This window comes from Amaranthus tricolor, chromosome 16 (genome assembly GCF_026212465.1).
Source record: "Amaranthus tricolor cultivar Red isolate AtriRed21 chromosome 16, ASM2621246v1, whole genome shotgun sequence".
Taxonomy (NCBI): Eukaryota; Viridiplantae; Streptophyta; class Magnoliopsida; order Caryophyllales; family Amaranthaceae; genus Amaranthus; species Amaranthus tricolor.
The window spans coordinates 3559534-3577649 of record NC_080062.1 but is presented as its reverse complement, the minus strand read 5'-3'; the positions used below and the strand labels follow the sequence as shown (position 1 = coordinate 3577649).

The 18116-nt window shown below is 31.9% G+C and overlaps 4 protein-coding genes across 5 annotated transcripts; 3 read left to right on the top strand and 1 right to left on the bottom strand.

Moving 5' to 3' along the window:
- The first annotated feature begins 626 nt into the window (after window positions 1–626).
- On the top strand, window positions 627–5451 carry LOC130802977 (rop guanine nucleotide exchange factor 5-like). The gene is made up of 7 exons (XM_057667115.1): window positions 627–1231; window positions 2401–2517; window positions 3000–3154; window positions 3543–3617; window positions 3709–3999; window positions 4175–4531; window positions 4670–5451. The coding sequence occupies exons 1-7, from the start codon at window positions 934–936 to the stop codon at window positions 5135–5137; spliced, it is 1761 nt and encodes a 586-aa protein (XP_057523098.1). The 5' UTR covers window positions 627–933; the 3' UTR covers window positions 5138–5451.
- A 420-nt stretch (window positions 5452–5871) lies between these two features.
- Window positions 5872–6839, top strand: LOC130802975 (uncharacterized). Its single transcript, XM_057667112.1, has one exon. It carries the CDS (start codon window positions 6053–6055, stop codon window positions 6584–6586), a length of 534 nt encoding a protein of 177 aa, XP_057523095.1. The 5' UTR covers window positions 5872–6052; the 3' UTR covers window positions 6587–6839.
- Window positions 6840–6864: 25 nt separating this feature from the next.
- On the top strand, window positions 6865–10122 carry LOC130802976 (uncharacterized). The gene is made up of 2 exons (XM_057667114.1): window positions 6865–8642; window positions 8740–10122. The coding sequence occupies exons 1-2, from the start codon at window positions 8306–8308 to the stop codon at window positions 8754–8756; spliced, it is 354 nt and encodes a 117-aa protein (XP_057523097.1). The 5' UTR covers window positions 6865–8305; the 3' UTR covers window positions 8757–10122.
- A 527-nt stretch (window positions 10123–10649) lies between these two features.
- On the bottom strand, window positions 10650–17640 carry LOC130802974 (uncharacterized serine-rich protein C215.13-like). Of its 2 annotated transcripts, none has more exons than XR_009039842.1 (6): window positions 17232–17640; window positions 13875–13929; window positions 13123–13265; window positions 12429–12489; window positions 12274–12341; window positions 10650–11503 (listed from the first exon to the last, which is right to left on the bottom strand). XR_009039842.1 is itself a non-coding variant. In XM_057667111.1 (6 exons), exons 1-5 carry the CDS (start codon window positions 17427–17429, stop codon window positions 12325–12327), a joined length of 474 nt encoding a protein of 157 aa, XP_057523094.1. In that variant the 5' UTR covers window positions 17430–17597; the 3' UTR covers window positions 10652–11503; window positions 12284–12324. The 2 variants fall into 2 exon arrangements, 1 of the variants encoding a protein (XP_057523094.1); XM_057667111.1 differs by having other exon boundaries at window positions 10652–11503; window positions 12284–12341; window positions 17232–17597.
- Between the last annotated feature and the right edge of the window lie 476 nt (window positions 17641–18116).

The window sequence follows — 18116 nt, the reverse complement described above, 5'->3', positions numbered from 1 at the left end:
TGTTTTACTACCTTGTTTCATGAATAATCTTAATTTTGAATTATTTTATAATAAATAAATCTTTACCCCTAGTTTGTTGTTAGCATACTAATAGAGTATGTTGGTAGCAAATTAAGGGCAAATATTCAATTATTATAAAATAAAATGTTATGTTGATAGTAAATTAAGGACAAATATTGAATTATTAAAAAATAATTCAAATATGGGATTATTCATAGCGGATGGGTGAAAGTTAGATTATAAATATCAGTTTATTTATAAAAAAATCGTTTATTTAAAGAATATTAACAATTTTATCTGCTTTTATAAATTTGGATTATTCGAGAACGTAGACAAAGACATGGATTCTAATATACTTTCTTCATCTTTAAGAGATTGTCACACTTTTTTTAGTTAGACCCTTATACTTTGCAATAATTTCTTTGTATAAGAGTGTCTTTATTGACTTTTTTTATTCTCATCAATACATTTTAACTTACTTTGGTATCATCCAAAAAATTCAAGTGATCGTAGACGGAAGGAGTAGCCGTTCAACATGTCATAGTCCCACCTTCTATATTTTATCAATATAATTTGAATATACAAAAAGGGTGAAAAAAGTAACATAGACGTTAGAAGTTCTCACACTCCATATTTTACACACTTACTCTGCATTTCCAAATCAAATTTCATAACAAAAAGAGAGTCTAAGAGGGAACACCAACATCAAATTTTAATTTAAGGCCCACTCTTTTTCCCATTTTCTTTCTTTTTCTTACCACAATACCTAATAATTTTCATTTTTCACCTCAAAAAGCTTTCCACTATTCACTATTTCCATTCAAAAGCTCAAATGCTTCATCAAGATTCCAACTTTATTTACTTGAATTCAAAATTTTGTTAACATTTTCCTCTAATTTAAACTTGGTTTAAGAAAAGATTAAATCTTTGAAGATGGGTACTTCATTTAGGGAAGGAGATGGTTTAAGCTTAACTGAGTCAAGTAGGTTAGGGACTGAGTCAGTTACTGAGTCTGTTGCAGAGTGTAGAAGAAGTAAGGAGAGTTGCTCTGACGGTTGTGAAGGTGAAGTTAAGTTGGGGAAGAAATCAATTTCTTCTTCTTCTAATTTTTTGGGTTGGCCTATTACAAAAGCTGCAATTCCTAAACCAACTACTTCTGCTGTTTCTGGGTTAAGTAAGCCTGTTTTGATTCATGATTTGGAGCTTAAGAAGCATAATTTGAACATTTCTGGTAAGTTTTGAAAATTTTAATTTGTGGGTTTCTTCTTGTTTATGATTTAATTGGATCATTATGTGATGGTTTTATGGGTTTCAACATTTCTGGTAGCAAATACAAGTGACTAAAAAAAAGAGTGTGATAATGGTGGGTAGCTGATTGTTAATTATCGTGAATGATTTAATAAATTGATTTTATTAAGTGATTTGATCGAATAATTTTGAACCCTTGTTTAAAAATAGCTTATTTATACCAATAAGTGATTTCAATCAGATAGTTTATCAAATATTAGCATTTGACGGTTTGACCATCTAAATTTCTATTTGTATCAAAATAAGCCCTATTTTACCAAATACCTCTTATATCTTATGAATGGAACGTAGGAGTACGAGTAGTTAAGTGTACATTTTCCTACCAAGCATGGATAAAATTGGGCAGGTCCAACGAGTTTAACTACATAGCGTAAATTAAGACCTTATATATTAATTTATACTCCCTCTGAATCAATTTAGTTATCCCATTTCCTTATTTAGCAAAGTCTTTTTAGTTGTCCCATTTCTATTTTTGTCAATCTTTTTTTACCTAAATATCCTTAGTTCACACAAGTAATTACGAACATACCCCATATACCTTACTTACCCAACAACCCTTCACTACTTACCTTTCACTACTTACCCTTTTTAATGCACCCCACGCCATCCTTAATAACCGTGCCCAAGCAAATGGGACATCTAAATTAATTCGGAGGGAGTATTAATTTTACTTTAGCTTATTTATATGTTTTCAGAAGTATAATTTTCGAAATTAAAAGTAGCAGGTTCTAAAGTACTCTATTTCAAAAAAACTTGCTTCATATAACATAGATAAGTTTTTTAATGGTTAAAGAAAAAAGTGAAGTATACTCTAAGGAGAGATGTGGAATACAGTGGAAGAGAAGTATAGAAAAAGTACTACTAGTGCACTATAAATAGAATTGTAGCAAATTTTACGTTGTAAAGTAATTTTTTATTTTACTCCGCACTTGCTTCTCAATGTTTTTATATATTTAAGTTGTATTTTGAGTGATATGGTACAAATTTAAGGGGAGAACGGAGATATTCATTTGCAAATCAATATTTTTATTGATATGGACTTCCATTGGTGTAATTCATGTTGTATTTTAACTTTTTGTTTAAATGTTTCAGAAATGGAAATGATGAAAGAGAGATTTGCTAAGCTATTGCTTGGAGAGGATATGTCAGGAAGTGGAAAAGGGGTATCCACTGCTCTAGCTGTTTCTAATGCCATCACTAATTTAAGTGGTATTTCTACACTACTCTCTCTTTGTCTATTTTGTTTACTTTTTTTGTTATGGGCTCAGGTTATACTTTACATCGCTAAAATAATAGGTTATAGACTTGTATAATATGTTTGATGGGTAATTCTCCTAAGAGGCTAAGACTATATGGTTTTGAGAAAGAGTGGAATTCATCATGTGTTGTATGCAATCAACGCTCATTACTTGTGGGTTTGTAGGCCCGAGTTCATGGGTGCCTCGTGGGTTTGTCCACACAAGTTGCCTATGGGGTAATCATGTGACGAATAGTCACGCCTAACAAAGACCCCCTCATAATATTATACTTCGAATGAGGATGGGTCAGATTCGAAACAATGACCTCTTGTTACACTGACTTCAAAAGCTTAAATCATGGTTGGGGCCTCAAAATATGTTTTATACTCTTTTAACGGTTATAAAAGCTAGTTTATTAAAATTCCTAATTGTACTTTGTTGTGAATTGTATAGCAACAATATTTGGACAGTTATGGAGGCTCGAGCCATTGCCCATGGAGAAGAAATCGATGTGGCGAAGAGAGATGGAATGGCTTCTTTGTGTTGGTGATCACATTGTTGAGTTAATTCCAACTTGGCAGACATTTCCTGATGGCAAAAAGCTTGAGGTGTTTCATTCTTTCTAGTTTGTACAATTCTGTCAAAGTTTACATTAATACCTAATAGTCGCAACCTTCTTTAATAAGGATATGGTATGCGGTCTTTCATCCCTCTCGGAAACCCTGATCATAGCTTCTATGACATGATATTGACCTATTGAAGGCACTAAGGATCTTCATCTTTCTTAGGGTATATTCCCCCTATGTTCTACTGAGTTTGCTCGTTTAACTTTACCATTTGAAAGCTTTTTAACGTCTCACTTAGGCAAAGTCACTGGGGCGGTTGGAGAAGTATATCCATGCGTCTTAAGAACAAATTTCGATACTTTTAGTGAGACGTGATAGCAATCTCGAAATTTAACTGATCTTTGACATATTAGTTACTGCACATTTTCAGGTAATGACTTGCAGACCCCGGACAGATATTTTTATTAATCTTCCCGCTCTTCGTAAACTCGACAAAATGCTCATTGTAAGACTTCAATCCTACTTTCATACTTGTATACATCAGTATTTAGGTCCTATTACTTTATGCAATGGCTTTATGTTTGTGCTGTGATCAGGATATACTAGATAGTTTTAGCAAGACCGAGTTTTGGTATGTTGATCAAGGAATAGTAGCCTCGGATTGTGATGGTTCATCGTCATTCCGAAAAACTTTACATAGGCAAGAGGAGAAGTGGTGGCTACCAGTGCCGCGGGTTGCTTCTAGCGGTCTTCAAGAGAGTTATAGGAAGCAACTTGATCACAAGCGTGAATGCACGCATCAAATACTTAAAGCCGCTATGTCTATCAACAACATGGTTTTAGCCGAAATGGAAGTTCCCGAGTCCTACATTGAAACCCTTTCAAAGGTCTAAAATCTTAAATTGTCAAATTTTTGTTTTGTTTTTGTCGAAATTGGTTATTGTGACTTCAGTATCATCATCATCATCGTACCCAATATACCCTTGTCAATAGAGACAAGGAGGTATTGCGACTTATAATTGTTAAATTCTAATGTTGCATCAAAATCTTGTTTTTCCTCAGAATGGAAGAGCATGCTTAGGAGACATGATTTATCGGTACATCACATCAGACCACTTCTCTCCCGAATGCTTGCTTGATTGCTTGGACCTAGCAACGGAGCATGTTGCTCTTGAGATAGCAAATCGTGTGGAAGCATCAATCTACGTTTGGCGGCGTAGACAACACTCAAAACCCATCACTAATCCCATCCGTTCCACCTCAAAATCGTCATGGGAAATTGTTAGAGATCTAATGGTTGATGGAGACAAACGAGAAATCTTTGCCGAGAGGGCTGAAAGGTTACTTTTATGCTTGAAGCAACGCTTCCCTGGACTCACTCAAACTTCTTTAGACACCAGTAAAATCCAGTGCAACAAGGTCCATTTCGTCTTCTTTATTTGCGTCTAACAATAATAATGTCAAAGTCTTTATTCTGAATCAGTGTGGTTGGCTAAATCAACCAAAAGTCGACCACAATGATCCCGCTCTATCCTAACTATAATTTCCATGCTGCAGGATATAGGGAAATCCATCCTCGAAAGCTACTCGAGAGTTCTAGAGAGCTTAGCCTTCAACATTCTAGCGCGCATAGACGATCTATTATATGTTGACGACTTAACCAAACAAACTGATAAGTTATCCACTGCACCTAACATGAGTGTCATGGCTCACAAAAAGGTCTCCATACCGCAGTCAGTGCCTGTCTCATGCACTCCGAGCTTTAAAACTGCACTGCTGGTTAGCCCTGCAAGGGTAATAGAGCGAACTCCTTCAGTCAACCGAGAGATTTGTAAGGCTTCTAAACGCGGTCTAGGAGTTAAGCGAGTACTCACGAACTACTTAGGTGGTGAGACGAAGTCAAAGAGTAGTGCAAACCAATTAGCAGCTGCACCTACTGCGTCAACCAAGACTAGCATTGACTCACCTGCATCTCATGATGATACTGAGAATGTTGATCCTCAAAGAGTGTCAATTACCCAGTAGAAATCGAGTAGATTTCGATGAATTTACGTTTTGATAATAAGGTTCCACAAGAGTTCATTGCTAAATGACATAGTGATTATAGTTTAGAACAGTCCTATTTTTTTCTTCTTTTAGCGTTTTGTGTGTTATTGTTGTTTGCTTTGGAATTATTTATTCAATACATTTGTATCTTTGTAGAGTTGATACAGAGAATATAAATGATTGGACATTGTCCAATAATACCCCTCCGGCTCGTCTCTCTCAACTTGCATCATTTGATGTTTTGAATTGTTTCACTCTTATTACAACATTTTTATATTTGGAAATAAATTCACTGTTTTCGTTTAATCTCATTCATACCGACACTTAAAAATCCTTGTTTTTAAAGGAATATATAGGTTTTATTTGGTAATTGGAGGATACAACATTAAATGGTTAACAAATGGAGTTTCTTAACATGTCGCGACATAATAAACCAATCATGTACTCATGTCAGCACATATTATAGGCTTATCTACTCGCTTTGTTATTTAAAAAAAATTCCATTTTTAGAATATAACTAAATCAACAAACATCGTGTTAGGTGGAAAATTCATGCATCAATCATGCTAGGATAGGCCTGAGCACGGGTCATACGTGCTGAGAGATAATACACCCATCGCGCTACTCGTGTGCTAGCACGATCATACCCTACTGAAATTCAACAATAACTTATCATCACAATTTTTTTCTATTCTGATCTTCAGTTTTTTAAATTACTATTCTCGTTTTCAATTCTATTCGGATCAACCTACCTGAATCTATGTTAGTCGTACAATCCAAGGATTGAAATTGAGACATCATTCTCCTTGACTTTGAGTTTCATACACTTGACTCATTTCAAAACCCTAGGGCCTAGTCCCTCCTCGGCTCCTCCATCAAACCACCCACAAAAAAATGTTGATCCACAACCACCATCAAAAACCCATTGGAACCTCCATACACATAACAGCCCTTGACGGAATCATCCACGTGAACTCCATCTTCACCCTCGCAGTCTTCATCGGTCTTTCATGGAACCCAAACGACCCATCAAACACCTTAATTACCGACCCATCTTGCTCTTCTCTAAACACTTCAGTCGCTGAAAATCTCGTCGCTTTTCATGTCTACTCTTTTGGGTCTTTCCTCTTTTCAAGTCTCGTCGCTTTAGGACTTAAACAAGCTTTCCGCATCTCTGTACACTATGACTCCTACCGTGCATTTATTCATACATCTGGGCTTCGTCTTGGCATGCTTGTATCCGCCATTGGATCTGTTTGTGGCTGTGGATTTTTGATGATGGCTTTAATTAATGTAGCTCAGATTAAGTTGGGCAGTTTGTCTTGTGGAAGCTCTCATACTTTTGCGGCGGTTGTTCCTCTTGTTATCTTGGTTCCTTCTGCTCTTCTTATTTATATTGCTTTTGTTCTTTATGCTTTTACTCGTTAGTAGGAGTAATTTGTTCATATTTTGTAGTTTAATTGATTTTTGTAAAAGTGGTTTGAAGACCCAATTGCTGAGAATGGAAAAGTTTTGATCTTACCATCTATGATGTTGATTATTAAATGTTGGGTTGATTTGATTAGTGTGTTTTTCTAAATGTTAGTACTGTTATTTGTATTTTGTAGTTTAAATGATTCTTGTAATGGTGGTATTAAACCTTAGTTATTGAGAATGCAAAAGTTTTGATCTTTCTAGCTATGATGTTGATCTTTGTAAAGTTTTGATCTTTTTAGTTGATTATGGTGTTGATTTGATGCCTATGCTACTTATTTTTGTAGGAATTAAGTCTAATTTTGTTTGTTGGATGAATTGATCTATGTATTTAAAGATGATATGCAAACCCATGTTATTGATGATGGAAAAGTTTTGATTTTTCTAGTTTTGATGTTGATTTTAAAATTTTAGGTTGATTTGATTAGTGGGTAATTAACTTTAATGGGGATAGGTTGATTATTAGTTGATTATTTATAGTGTTCCTTTTGGACTTTGGAGGCTATGCTACTTTTTTTCAATTACAGGGTAGACTGAGTGAAGAGAAAAGGTAGGTGAGATTCAATTTCATGACTTTATTTGAGAATGACAGTTAATGCTCCAACTGAGATAAAACTCAATTCTCTACTTATATTTGGCGGAGTTTAGTCTAAATTGTTTGTTGGGAAGAAATTGTCTATGCTTTACAAGTGATATGTAAACCAATTTTATTGATACTGTAAAATTTGATCTTGGTCAAGCTTAGCTATCTGCCTATCTATGGTTTTTTGGTTACCGACAGTTTCACACTGATTCGGTTAATGGATGTGTAACTTGAATTGGTAACTCAAATAGTATATAGGTACATGCTCAAGTGTTAAAACTCGAAGATTATGAATTATTTCCGATTATTTGTCCAAAATGCAGTGTAGAAGTTTCGGTATTGTTGTAGTGTCGGTGATCCAATGCATGTACTTGAGATAGGGCCTCTTTTGGAAGACTTCTTCAGAGTTGAGTTTCCTTTAGTTTAGTTCAACTCACTTTAACTTCACACGGTGTAGGAACTTACTTTGGAGTTGTGTCACTCGTACTCTTCATTTTACCTCATATACTTATTGATCCTCAACACTTAGACACGGATATGACATTTGGACATGTACATGTGCGAGATATGTATTCCTGAGTCCCACTAAAATTTTGTTTCTGTTCAAGGTTGATCTCTATTAATCGAGTTTTTCGGTCTTGAAATCGTTATTAATAATATTTATATTTACTTTTTATGTTTATATCATTAAATATGTGGCCTAAACATCTCAATTTGGAAATGCATTAACATTTGTTTTTGTTTATATCATTATAACAGTAGGGCTACCAGGTGATTTGTTTTTGTTTTTGAGTGGGGGAGTTAGGTGTATATAATCGCAAAAGGGTAAGGTCTTCTAGAAACTGGTAAAATTTAGTAGTGAAAGTGTGAAACCACTATGATAGCATTAACATTTGCTTAACCTATATTATCCTCTTAGTGTTTGAAAATTCACCAAATGAAATGATTATTCGAGCCGAAAGTGCTGCACTATGCTTTCCGACGCTCTAAACCCGCCTAGGCAGGAGCCACTGAATGACATCAGGGTAATGAAATAAAGATCTATCCGAAGCTCCTCCTATATAATTCCCTTGCTTTTGATAACTGAAGCAATGGAGTTTCCCATGAAACACATTATTCCGCTTGTTTTCCTTCTAATCTGCCTTGCAGGCCTTGATGGGGTGAATGCTGGTGGAGCGTGTGGAAGATCATCCCCGGAGCGAGAGGCATTCAAACTTGCTCCCTGTGCCATGGCCGCACAAGATGAGAGTGCCCCGGTTTCACGAACCTGCTGTGCTACAATAAAAAAGTTAGGTCAAAACCCGCGCTGTCTCTGTGCTGTTATGCTGTCTAACACAGCGAGAAGTGCCGGGGCTAAACCTGAGGTTGCGATCACTATCCCTAAGCGCTGCAACATTGCTGATCGTCCTGTTGGTTACAAGTGTGGCGGTGAGTTTTCACAGCGAGTCGTCCTTTCCTTTGGATGTGCGTACTGATTTCCGACTACTAACATGTCTCTGTTCGTTTTTTGGTTTGGCATTTGCAGCTTACACATTGCCTTGAAATGCTCCAGTCGAAGCACACATCTTAGTATCCGTATTGAAGCACCTGCGAATAAGTTGATACATGGTGCTAACGGCCCGTTTGGTACATGGTATTAGAGGGCGGTAATGGTAATAAAATTAAGTAAAATTTTGGTTGTTTGGATGCCTTCAATGGTAATGGATGGTAATAAAATAAGGTAATGAAATTACCAAAAAGGCCATTTTCATTACCATCAAACAACATGGTATTAGGCGGTAATGGTAATGAAGTATTACTGTAGTAATAAAATAAGGTAATGTTGTTTCGAGCTGAAGATAAAAATAATGAAGAAAAAAAAGGTAATGTATGTAATTATTCAAAAAAATATTATTATTAAAAAAAGAATCATTAGATAGAATAATTTAGATACAATAATGCTTTTAGATACAAATATACAATAATGAAACTAAGAGTCATTACCATTTTTTATTACTAACAACCAAATGCAATCAATGGAATATTATCTTCCATTACCATTCTTTAGTTATGCACACCAAACAAAAAAATCTTCATTACCAATTCTCATATCCATTCTTTCATTACTATTGTCATTACAACATTTTATTCCCATTACTTCATTACCTTCAACCAAACGGGCCGTAAATGTCGATGTTATATAACTACGTGTACTATGTAAGACTTGTATGAATCAATTTACTTTGATTTCAGTTTCAGTATTATGGGTAATTCTTGCATATGCGCATACGCAAAGTGTTCGTGATAATTGTTCTCATAACAAAATCGGGCATGGATCGTAATCTCTCGTCTCCGAACTCGAAAGTAGGCCAAATGGGTAGATTTCAATACTAGATTTTCTGTCTTATGTCCTATTTTGTCCTCTCAGCAAGATTTCCTTAGATTATCGGGGTGTTAGTATTGTTAATGCATTCGCATTTTCCATATTTGGATGTATGAGCCAGATCATCGCTATCTTGTTAGTCGACGTTCTTGTTAGTCTGAGCCATATCGTCGCTATTTTGTTAGTCGACGATCTTGTTAGTCTGAGCCATATCGTCGCTATCTTGTTAGTCGACGATCTTGTTAGTCTGAGCCATATCGTTGCACGAAACGATTTTCGGAGCTGAGCTGATTGTGTGCACAATCTTTCGATACCAGATTCGTTACGTTGCTCTTCTTATGTTTGTACTACCACATAATGAAGCACAATGTTGTAGACAGTTTCTTGTTATGTTCTATCAATGATCATCTAACTTCTAACGTACATAACTTTAGCAGTCAAAGCTTGAGAAACCTAGTCTCCAAATCTCATGAAGTATATGGAAAGTGCAAGTAAAATGTATTAACTCATATGAGAAATACTTATATATCTAGCAAATTTGATAAGACGGAGAGTATATATTGTTTTTATTATTTTTTTTTTTTGTTTTTTTATGAATTGTATGAGAATGCTTGTTTTAGACAGATGGTTCGCAAACTACTCTCGATTGATAAGTCGGGTTAGAACGTAAATTGTTTTAATACTTCTAGGATTGCAGTTGTTGATTACCATTAGAGATCTGTTTAATTATTGATATTAAATGGCGTAATGAGAATCATGAGTTTTAATTTTAACCTTCATGAAAAGTGGTAGTCATTTTCATGGTAACAAAAATTCAATATTTTGTCCTTAAGCATGTATTTTTCTTCATAATACATTAATATTACAAGCGATAATAAATGAAAATGAATGTTTGTGAAAAAAAAAAAATTAGAGTCATACGGCATAGCATCACATAAACCTTCTTAATTATATTTTCTAGCTAAATCATATTAAATATTTATTATCATTCTATCATTTAGTACCAATAACTTGGATCTCAATCATGGTGTAAAAATTCGCTAACAGTTGCGATTGCGGTAACGGAAAAGTGATGCAGTATCTGGTTTGATGCAGTTACCGTAACGATGAAATTTTGGTTTAAATCATAAGATATTCCTTGATATGGTCAAATACGTGGAAAGTATCAGTTCCTTTGTTTAAAAAACCTTTACAATGAAGCCGATACAATGCGGTCTTATTTTTACACTATCAACTCAACATTATAACAAAAACATCATACAAACCAATTTAATAAATATAAAGGTATAAAGTATATATTAATAATACCAACTCTGTATACAGAGGAGAATTCATCATATTCATCACATACTATAAGCATTACAAACTAAAAACTAAATGTATGTTAGACAAAGCTGCTCTAATAAGCTATAATAAGCTCTAATAAGCTAAGCTATGCCTTCCAAGATAACTGGTAGAAAAAACATACTCCAGCAACTTGATTCAGGTATATATAAGCTGTGTTCTAAGACTACTAACTTATATGGTATTTTTTTTGCTACAGGGTAGGCTAAGCGAAGAGGACTAAGTAAAAATCGAATTCAGGGTCTAATCTGAAAAGTACTACTTGAAACGAAACCCGATTCTCAACTTATATGGTATTTCTTTTGGTTACAGGGGTAGTGAGAATCGAACTCGAATCTGATCACAAAAGTAGTACTTAAGAAAAAACTCGATTTTCAACTTATATGGTATTTTTTTTGTTACAGGGCAGACTAAGGAAAAAAAAACTAAGTGAGAATCGAACTCGGGGTCTAATCTGAAAAGTAGTACTCGAGACAAGACCCGATTCTCGAACTTATATGGTATATTATAATATTAAATCTTCTTCTTCTAGAATTTATAAAGCTAGCTAAGAAGATGCAGAAGTCCCCCCTTCATATAATTCCTGCAACAAAAGATTGGTATAAAGTTGGCCAAAGTCAAATTTACAATATTAACAAAATGGAAGAATAAATAATGCAATTGCATAAAAGAATAAGTTGAATTTTTAAAGATTCTTGTCATTTTCATATATACCAGTATTATCAGTTTATCATGGATCTAGAACATATAATGGCTGCTATGCAGATTCTAGACTATTTGTTATACTTCTTCCGCTTGATTTTTTTTTTCTTATACTTTACTTTTTCACGGTTTTCAAAATAAATTTGGAAAATTTACTTAGAATAATCTAATTTTTATTGATTTTTCTACTCTAATACTAACTTTTAATTAATCATAATAATTCAAACAAGAAAAACATTAGAGAACGGAGAGAGTATGTTTTATGACTTCGTTATGCATGCCCTATGATTTAAAATGTGAGTCAAAAGTTTAAGTTAATGACTGACGTCTCAATAGACTAGAAGCGACTACCATGAGGCGGATACAACGCAAAATTTTTTTTCATATCTGATGTTAAATATTCTACTTGAACTTAATATTGAATTGAGTATATACATATAATTAAGGTTCTGTACATATATATATATATAAAGATGAATGTTTGATCCACCCTAATCTTATAATAATATATTGAATTTTATCATTCACCCGTAGTTGTATAAATGCAATTTCTTAAATTGTATCTGACTAAGTCTATATGAAAGCCGTTTAATAAGATTCGGTCATGAATTATTGCCTTGATGATGAATTGATTACAAAGAAGGAACTTGCCTTTACTTACTTTAAGAGGGGTAACTAAACATCTATTAAGAGCCTCCATTACTAGTAATAAAGTGAGCCTGAAATATTGATTTGATCCAAAGAATTAAAATCGTCATTAAGCAAAGTACAAAAATTGAAAAAAAAAAAAAAAGAATTCAAATTACCTTGCCACCAATTTCCTCTTGAGGCACTGTTGGGATCATCATCTTGCTCATCTTTCTTGAACTGAAAATAAAATTAATATATGAATTCATATATATATATATATATATATATATATATATATATATATATGTGGGTGACATATATCATTTTGGGTAACATATCTTTTTATAGGGGTGGTGTGTATTTTGACTTGAAATAAAGTCACTCGTGAACGTGTACTTGTATATGTTACATCTGAAATTTTCAAAAAAATTTTTTTTTGCTGAAACACGTGTGATATCTTTAGCAATATATATATGTCACGCCTTAGACAATATATGTTACTTGAGAAACAATCAACCCAGCTAGCTACTTTAGTGTTTTTACCAACTTAGGGCATTTTCGCTTGATCCTCTTCATATATATAAATATATAAATATAAATTATGTACTTCTATAAAAGTACATTATTCATTATAATTATTTAGTATTATTAGTAGGATGAATCTAAGCACATGCCTAAGTATCTAAGTCGTGACTCGGATCATTTGATTAAAAATCTTGTTAATATAAATAATCAATTTGCATAACGTACAACACAGAAATAAAATAATGGAATTGATTTCGTACATATGTAGAGACAAGTGTTCGACTCACACTATAACAATATCGTCCTAAGAGAGTTAAATAGAAACAAAAGGAATGTGTATATTACCACATGATATTCATTAGAACGAGTAGTAGGAGAATAAACTTCTTGGCCACCATAATAGATTGAGTTGCTAAAATTGCAAGGTTGATCAACTGTTTGTTGTTGATAATAAGAATTCATTCCACTCTCCCAATGGCTCTCTTGGCCTAACATTGAGAAATAAGTAATATAACTATGATACACTGAATATGACGATTACAGAATATATCGAATATGACGATGTTGATATCGGGTGTAACATATAACTATTGTGCTCTATTTTTAAACATGAAATTTAAATTATAGTGCAGCTTATTTAATGAGCAAAAATGAATTGTTTTTATAATAAAGGGGCTACTTTATAATATAATAGATAATAATAAATTTAAATTACTATAACGAAAATTAGATAACTTTAATCATAAAATGAATAATACCAAAGTAAAACAAAGATAAAAATGTATATAAAGGCAACTCTAATGCATTAAGGATTTTGAACATGCACATATGAAACATATACTTAATTCCTCAATTTTATTATATTGTTATATTTTTTAGCGGTTTTAAATTACTTATTAAATTATTATTTTTGATAAAAAGTAAATATGCAAATATCTATTTTGCTTTTGTTTTTTTCTATTCTATATTTCTTTAACTTTTACACTCATTTTTTTAAAAGTTAAATTTATATATTTTTTTAACAAATACATATTCTTTAAATCTTATTTAAAATTCTTTGTTAACAAGAAAAATACAACAAAAGAAGTATATTTTACCAGAGGTAGCATATTGTCTCGTTATATTAGCATTTGTGGAGTCTCTTCCTCTTCCCTATGAATAAAAATCAATGAATTAATATAAGTGCAATTATTATATATATAATGCATGCACATATAATAATGAATAACTACACACATTAAGAATTAAGGAGTAAATATGTAATTCCAACATGCATGCATCTTTACACATGTAATTAGCCTTAAGATTTTCAATTATTTTTGTTAAACGTTTACGTATCATGGTTGGTTGACGTGTTACTCTTTCACCCTTTTGATAGGAGTTTGATTCTCACTACCTATTAGAAAATATTAATTTTCTTTCCCTTTATCTATAAGGATTCTCTAACTTACCCAAAATAAAAAATAAATATAATTAAATCGTTAAATGTTTAATATAGTTATGATAAGCCCTTCTTTTCTTTTCTTTGTAGTTATTTTTTTCTTACCTTTTTTACTAGCTCAGTAAAATAAAATTGTTATATTTACTACATTTTCGAAACCCTAAAAATAATTACTGTATTTTTTCGTCAAATCAAATTTCATTTTAGATAATATTGAGCTTAACTAAAAAAGAGGTTGTTCAAGAATATATACCAAATATTCTCTTCGTTATTGTTTTAGATTATGAATATTACTCAAGTTAAGATAGGTTAGTTGGAAAAGTATACTTTATCAATATGTTGTATATAGTAGTGTTCTTAAGATAAAGTCATCAATCAAGTAAATAATCTAAGAGATAATTATCACAAAAGAAGACTTTTATTTGGACCAAAGAAAGTGCATTGTTTTCCAATATATAGAATCTAATTAAATAAGACAAATTGATAGTTAAAATGCAAGCTACTCCTATTGATCAATCTAAAGCATTAGCTTGAATTTCCTCAAAACATTCTATGAAGTGACTATTAAATACACCAATCTTTTGACACCATGAAGCATCAAGTATATTTCATCCATTTAAAAGATGATCATAGTGGAGTCATTTATCAATTCATGTGGGTCTACAATAACAGGCATCTAAGTAGGAACCCACCTTGAATTGTACTTGGTCCCTCATATCCCAAGCCAATAATCAAATCAACTATTAGTGCGATGTCAGATTTTTAGGTGAAGGCTGCTGAAATGTCAAATTATAGTTATTCTATTTAAGCTATAAACGACTAAAAAGTCAAACTATAAATATCATAGAGGCTAAAATATATATCCGAGAAAAATTATTTACCCCTTATTTTTCTCGTGAAAATAAGCATTGTAGATACAAATATATAGAATGGTGAAGGTAAAATAAAAATTGAGTCTAAAGATTGAAAATTCAATTGTGCAAGTTTTTGTTGTACATGAAGAAGACATCATAAATTGTTAGATATGTAACACGTGTGGACCAATAACATCATACATATTCTTTACGAGGACGAAAATAGTATTTTTAAAAAACCTTCATATAATTCTAAATGAAACACGGGTGGATGTAGCCTTGTTTAATGTTGTCAACTAACAACATTTTCAAAGTTATATCTCTAAATACGCTTTTAAGTATTCTAGTAGTTAAGAAGGTTAAAATATTAATATGTGACAGTATTATTTAGGTTCAAGCCTTATTATCGATATTTTCTTAAACTACTTAATACGTTGACATTATTTAATTTAATTTAAATCTACACAAAATATAAAACTTTTTAAAAGATAAAATTTTTAAAAGATCGGTATCTTTTCTTATATAAAAACTAAAGCAAGCAAAAATTGAACTACTCTTTTAAGACATTGGTTTGGTATCTCACGTCTCTTCCCACCATAGAGAAAGATACCAAAAAATAACCCAAAAACAAAGCCAAAAAAGGATAATATGAACAAGAAACACTTTGGAACTACACCAACATTTGAAAAAGTTAAGAAGTGTATAGTAGGAACAAAGTGTATGAGATCATAATAACATGCAAGTAAGTCAAAAAGTTTGTTAAAAAGATTATAAATAAAGGGAGTAACATTTATTATAATATTTTTGCATTGGGAAAGTAAAATTCACAATTTAAGGAAGCCAACTGAATTATTTGATTGAAATTTTGTTGGTTAAATTTATTGCATGCATGCTTTTATTGTTTCAAACATCCTAGTCCTAGTAACTAAAAACTAACTAAATCTTTTGGTTATAAGTTATTCTAGCTCCTATGGTGTAATTCTTTTTGTTTTTTTTAATAATTTAATATAAAAAATTTCTACGAAAGGAAAAAATGAGCAGAATACCGAATAAATAATAAATTATATTTTAAGAAAATACTTTTTTTAAAAAATAATTTAATATAAAAAATTATCATCAAAGAAAAAGATGAAAAGGATAATAGTTTCACATAAAACTGTCACCTTAAACCATCTAAAAATTTATATTGATTTTGTCTTTATAAATTGGCTTAATTATGCTAGCTAGTATGTAATAAAGATATGAATAATTATTTAGAGTAAATAAATTAATGCGTTTGCTATGTTTTATTCAAATGGTTAAGTTGTAAGACTCAAAAATATAACAAAATGATTTTAAAAGATGAATAGGGAATAAATCTCTATTTTCAAGACATAACCTAAGCTTTCACAGAAACTAAACACCTATGAGCTAAACCTCAAAAATTCATAGAAAACTTTTGTCAAACAACCAACTTAATAAACAAATTTAAGTTAATTATTAAAGCTTTAAAATATCTTAAGTGTTTTATCACACCCTCCTACAAGCTAAATATTAAACTTTAAATGTGAGGTGCATGAAATTTAAAATTGAAATTTAAAATTGTAATTTTTTTGACATATTCACATATGATATCACATGAAGAAACAATATAATCAGAAGCTTAAGCTTGGAGAATCAATATATTATATACGCTATTAGTTTTTTGGGCGTTTGTTGAAAAAAATAACGAAAGTTACCTTAATTATATTTTCAAGTAAATCACGATAGCAAGGAGCCAAGGAGGTAAAGAATTAATAAGAACAAAGACGGTTTTAGTGAAGGCTTTCTCTTTAACCTGATTATTAGGCGTTTTATTCTACCTATAAGAATAATTAATTCGCTCTATTCTTTTCTGTAGTGATTTTTTGTATCAGGGTATATAACATATTTTGAAGCTAAAACTATTATATTAATTTTTTTGTTAAGACAAATCCATTACATAGTATCAGAAGTAAATGTGTCTAATAATAGGTCACTAATTCGAAACCCTTCCACACTCAAACTCAAGTGGGATATTAAATCAACTCAATCAACAAATTAAATTAATGGTTAAAAACCATTTAACAAACTCTAATAACACTCAGATTCTCTAGGCTACCCGAATTAAAAACAAAAAAGTAGATAGTAAAAAAAAGTACCATTGAAGAAGGGCCAAAAACGGAGCCAAAGATGCTAGAAGAGGAAGAAGACGAAGAAGAAGAATGTGGGTGTGAAGAAGCAGAAGGCTTTGGACTAAAAAGGTCAGCTATGGAAGAAGATGCAGGAACAGCACCAGATGAAGAACCATTATAACTAGATTTCTTTGATGATGATGATGATGATTTCTTTGATGCCATCTTTGAATATATTCAATTATATCAAATTAAAAATTTAATTTTGATATAAAAAGTTGGAGAAAAAAAAAAATCAATTTGGGTGTGAGGAGATGAAACAGGGGGAAGAACAGAGGTTTTTTAAGACACAAGTTGTAATTTGAAGAGAAAGAAAGCACGTGAAGTTTGCAGATGAAGGGGGATCAAAACGGTAGTAGCCTCCTCTCTATTTATAAGCTAACTCAATTTTATTTGTGTGTGATTTTTGTCATTTAGTCTATATTGGAAAAAAAAAATTATTAGCCTTTTTTCTTTTTTTGTTTTCCCTTAAATGCCTATAATATGGTAAATTTTTTAAGTAGAGTTGGTCATATAAGGTCGATTCAGTTCGTACTCATTTAAATCCAAACCTATTAATTTTTATGGATTTAAACTAGGATTAGTATTTGTATGGCCTAAAAGTTTTAGATTTAGACTGACCTATTAGGAATAATGAATTTTTGGTCTTTAATGGGTCTTAATCTAAATGGATGGCCAAACACAACATTATATATGTACAACACGACTTGGTATGAGTCATTACAGTTTTACAGACACGAAGATGGCTCATCACGACATGGTTTCCTACCATTAGACTTGTCAAAGAAGTCTGCCAAACAAATTTTGGTCACATTATATTCGATCGTGTCAATATCGGATTGTGTTGTGTCA

What these genes read in the sequence shown, in the direction of transcription:
- LOC130802977 (XM_057667115.1), top strand. Translation starts at nt 934, where the DNA reads ATGGGTACTTCATTTAGGGAAGGAGATGGTTTAAGCTTAACTGAGTCA. An exon ending in ACATTGAAACCCTTTCAAAG is followed by an intron (nt 4,000 to 4,174) that starts GTCTAAAATCTT and finishes GTTTTTCCTCAG; the next exon opens with AATGGAAGAGCATGCTTAGG. An exon ending in GTAAAATCCAGTGCAACAAG is followed by an intron (nt 4,532 to 4,669) that starts GTCCATTTCGTC and finishes TCCATGCTGCAG; the next exon opens with GATATAGGGAAATCCATCCT.
- LOC130802975 (XM_057667112.1), top strand. Translation starts at nt 6,053, where the DNA reads ATGTTGATCCACAACCACCATCAAAAACCCATTGGAACCTCCATACAC.
- LOC130802976 (XM_057667114.1), top strand. Translation starts at nt 8,306, where the DNA reads ATGGAGTTTCCCATGAAACACATTATTCCGCTTGTTTTCCTTCTAATC.
- LOC130802974 (XM_057667111.1), bottom strand. Translation starts at nt 17,429, where the DNA reads ATGGCATCAAAGAAATCATCATCATCATCATCAAAGAAATCTAGTTAT. An exon ending in GAGACAATATGCTACCTCTG is followed by an intron (nt 13,266 to 13,874) that starts GTAAAATATACT and finishes TCTCAATGTTAG; the next exon opens with GCCAAGAGAGCCATTGGGAG. An exon ending in GTTCTAATGAATATCATGTG is followed by an intron (nt 12,490 to 13,122) that starts GTAATATACACA and finishes TTTTATTTTCAG; the next exon opens with TTCAAGAAAGATGAGCAAGA.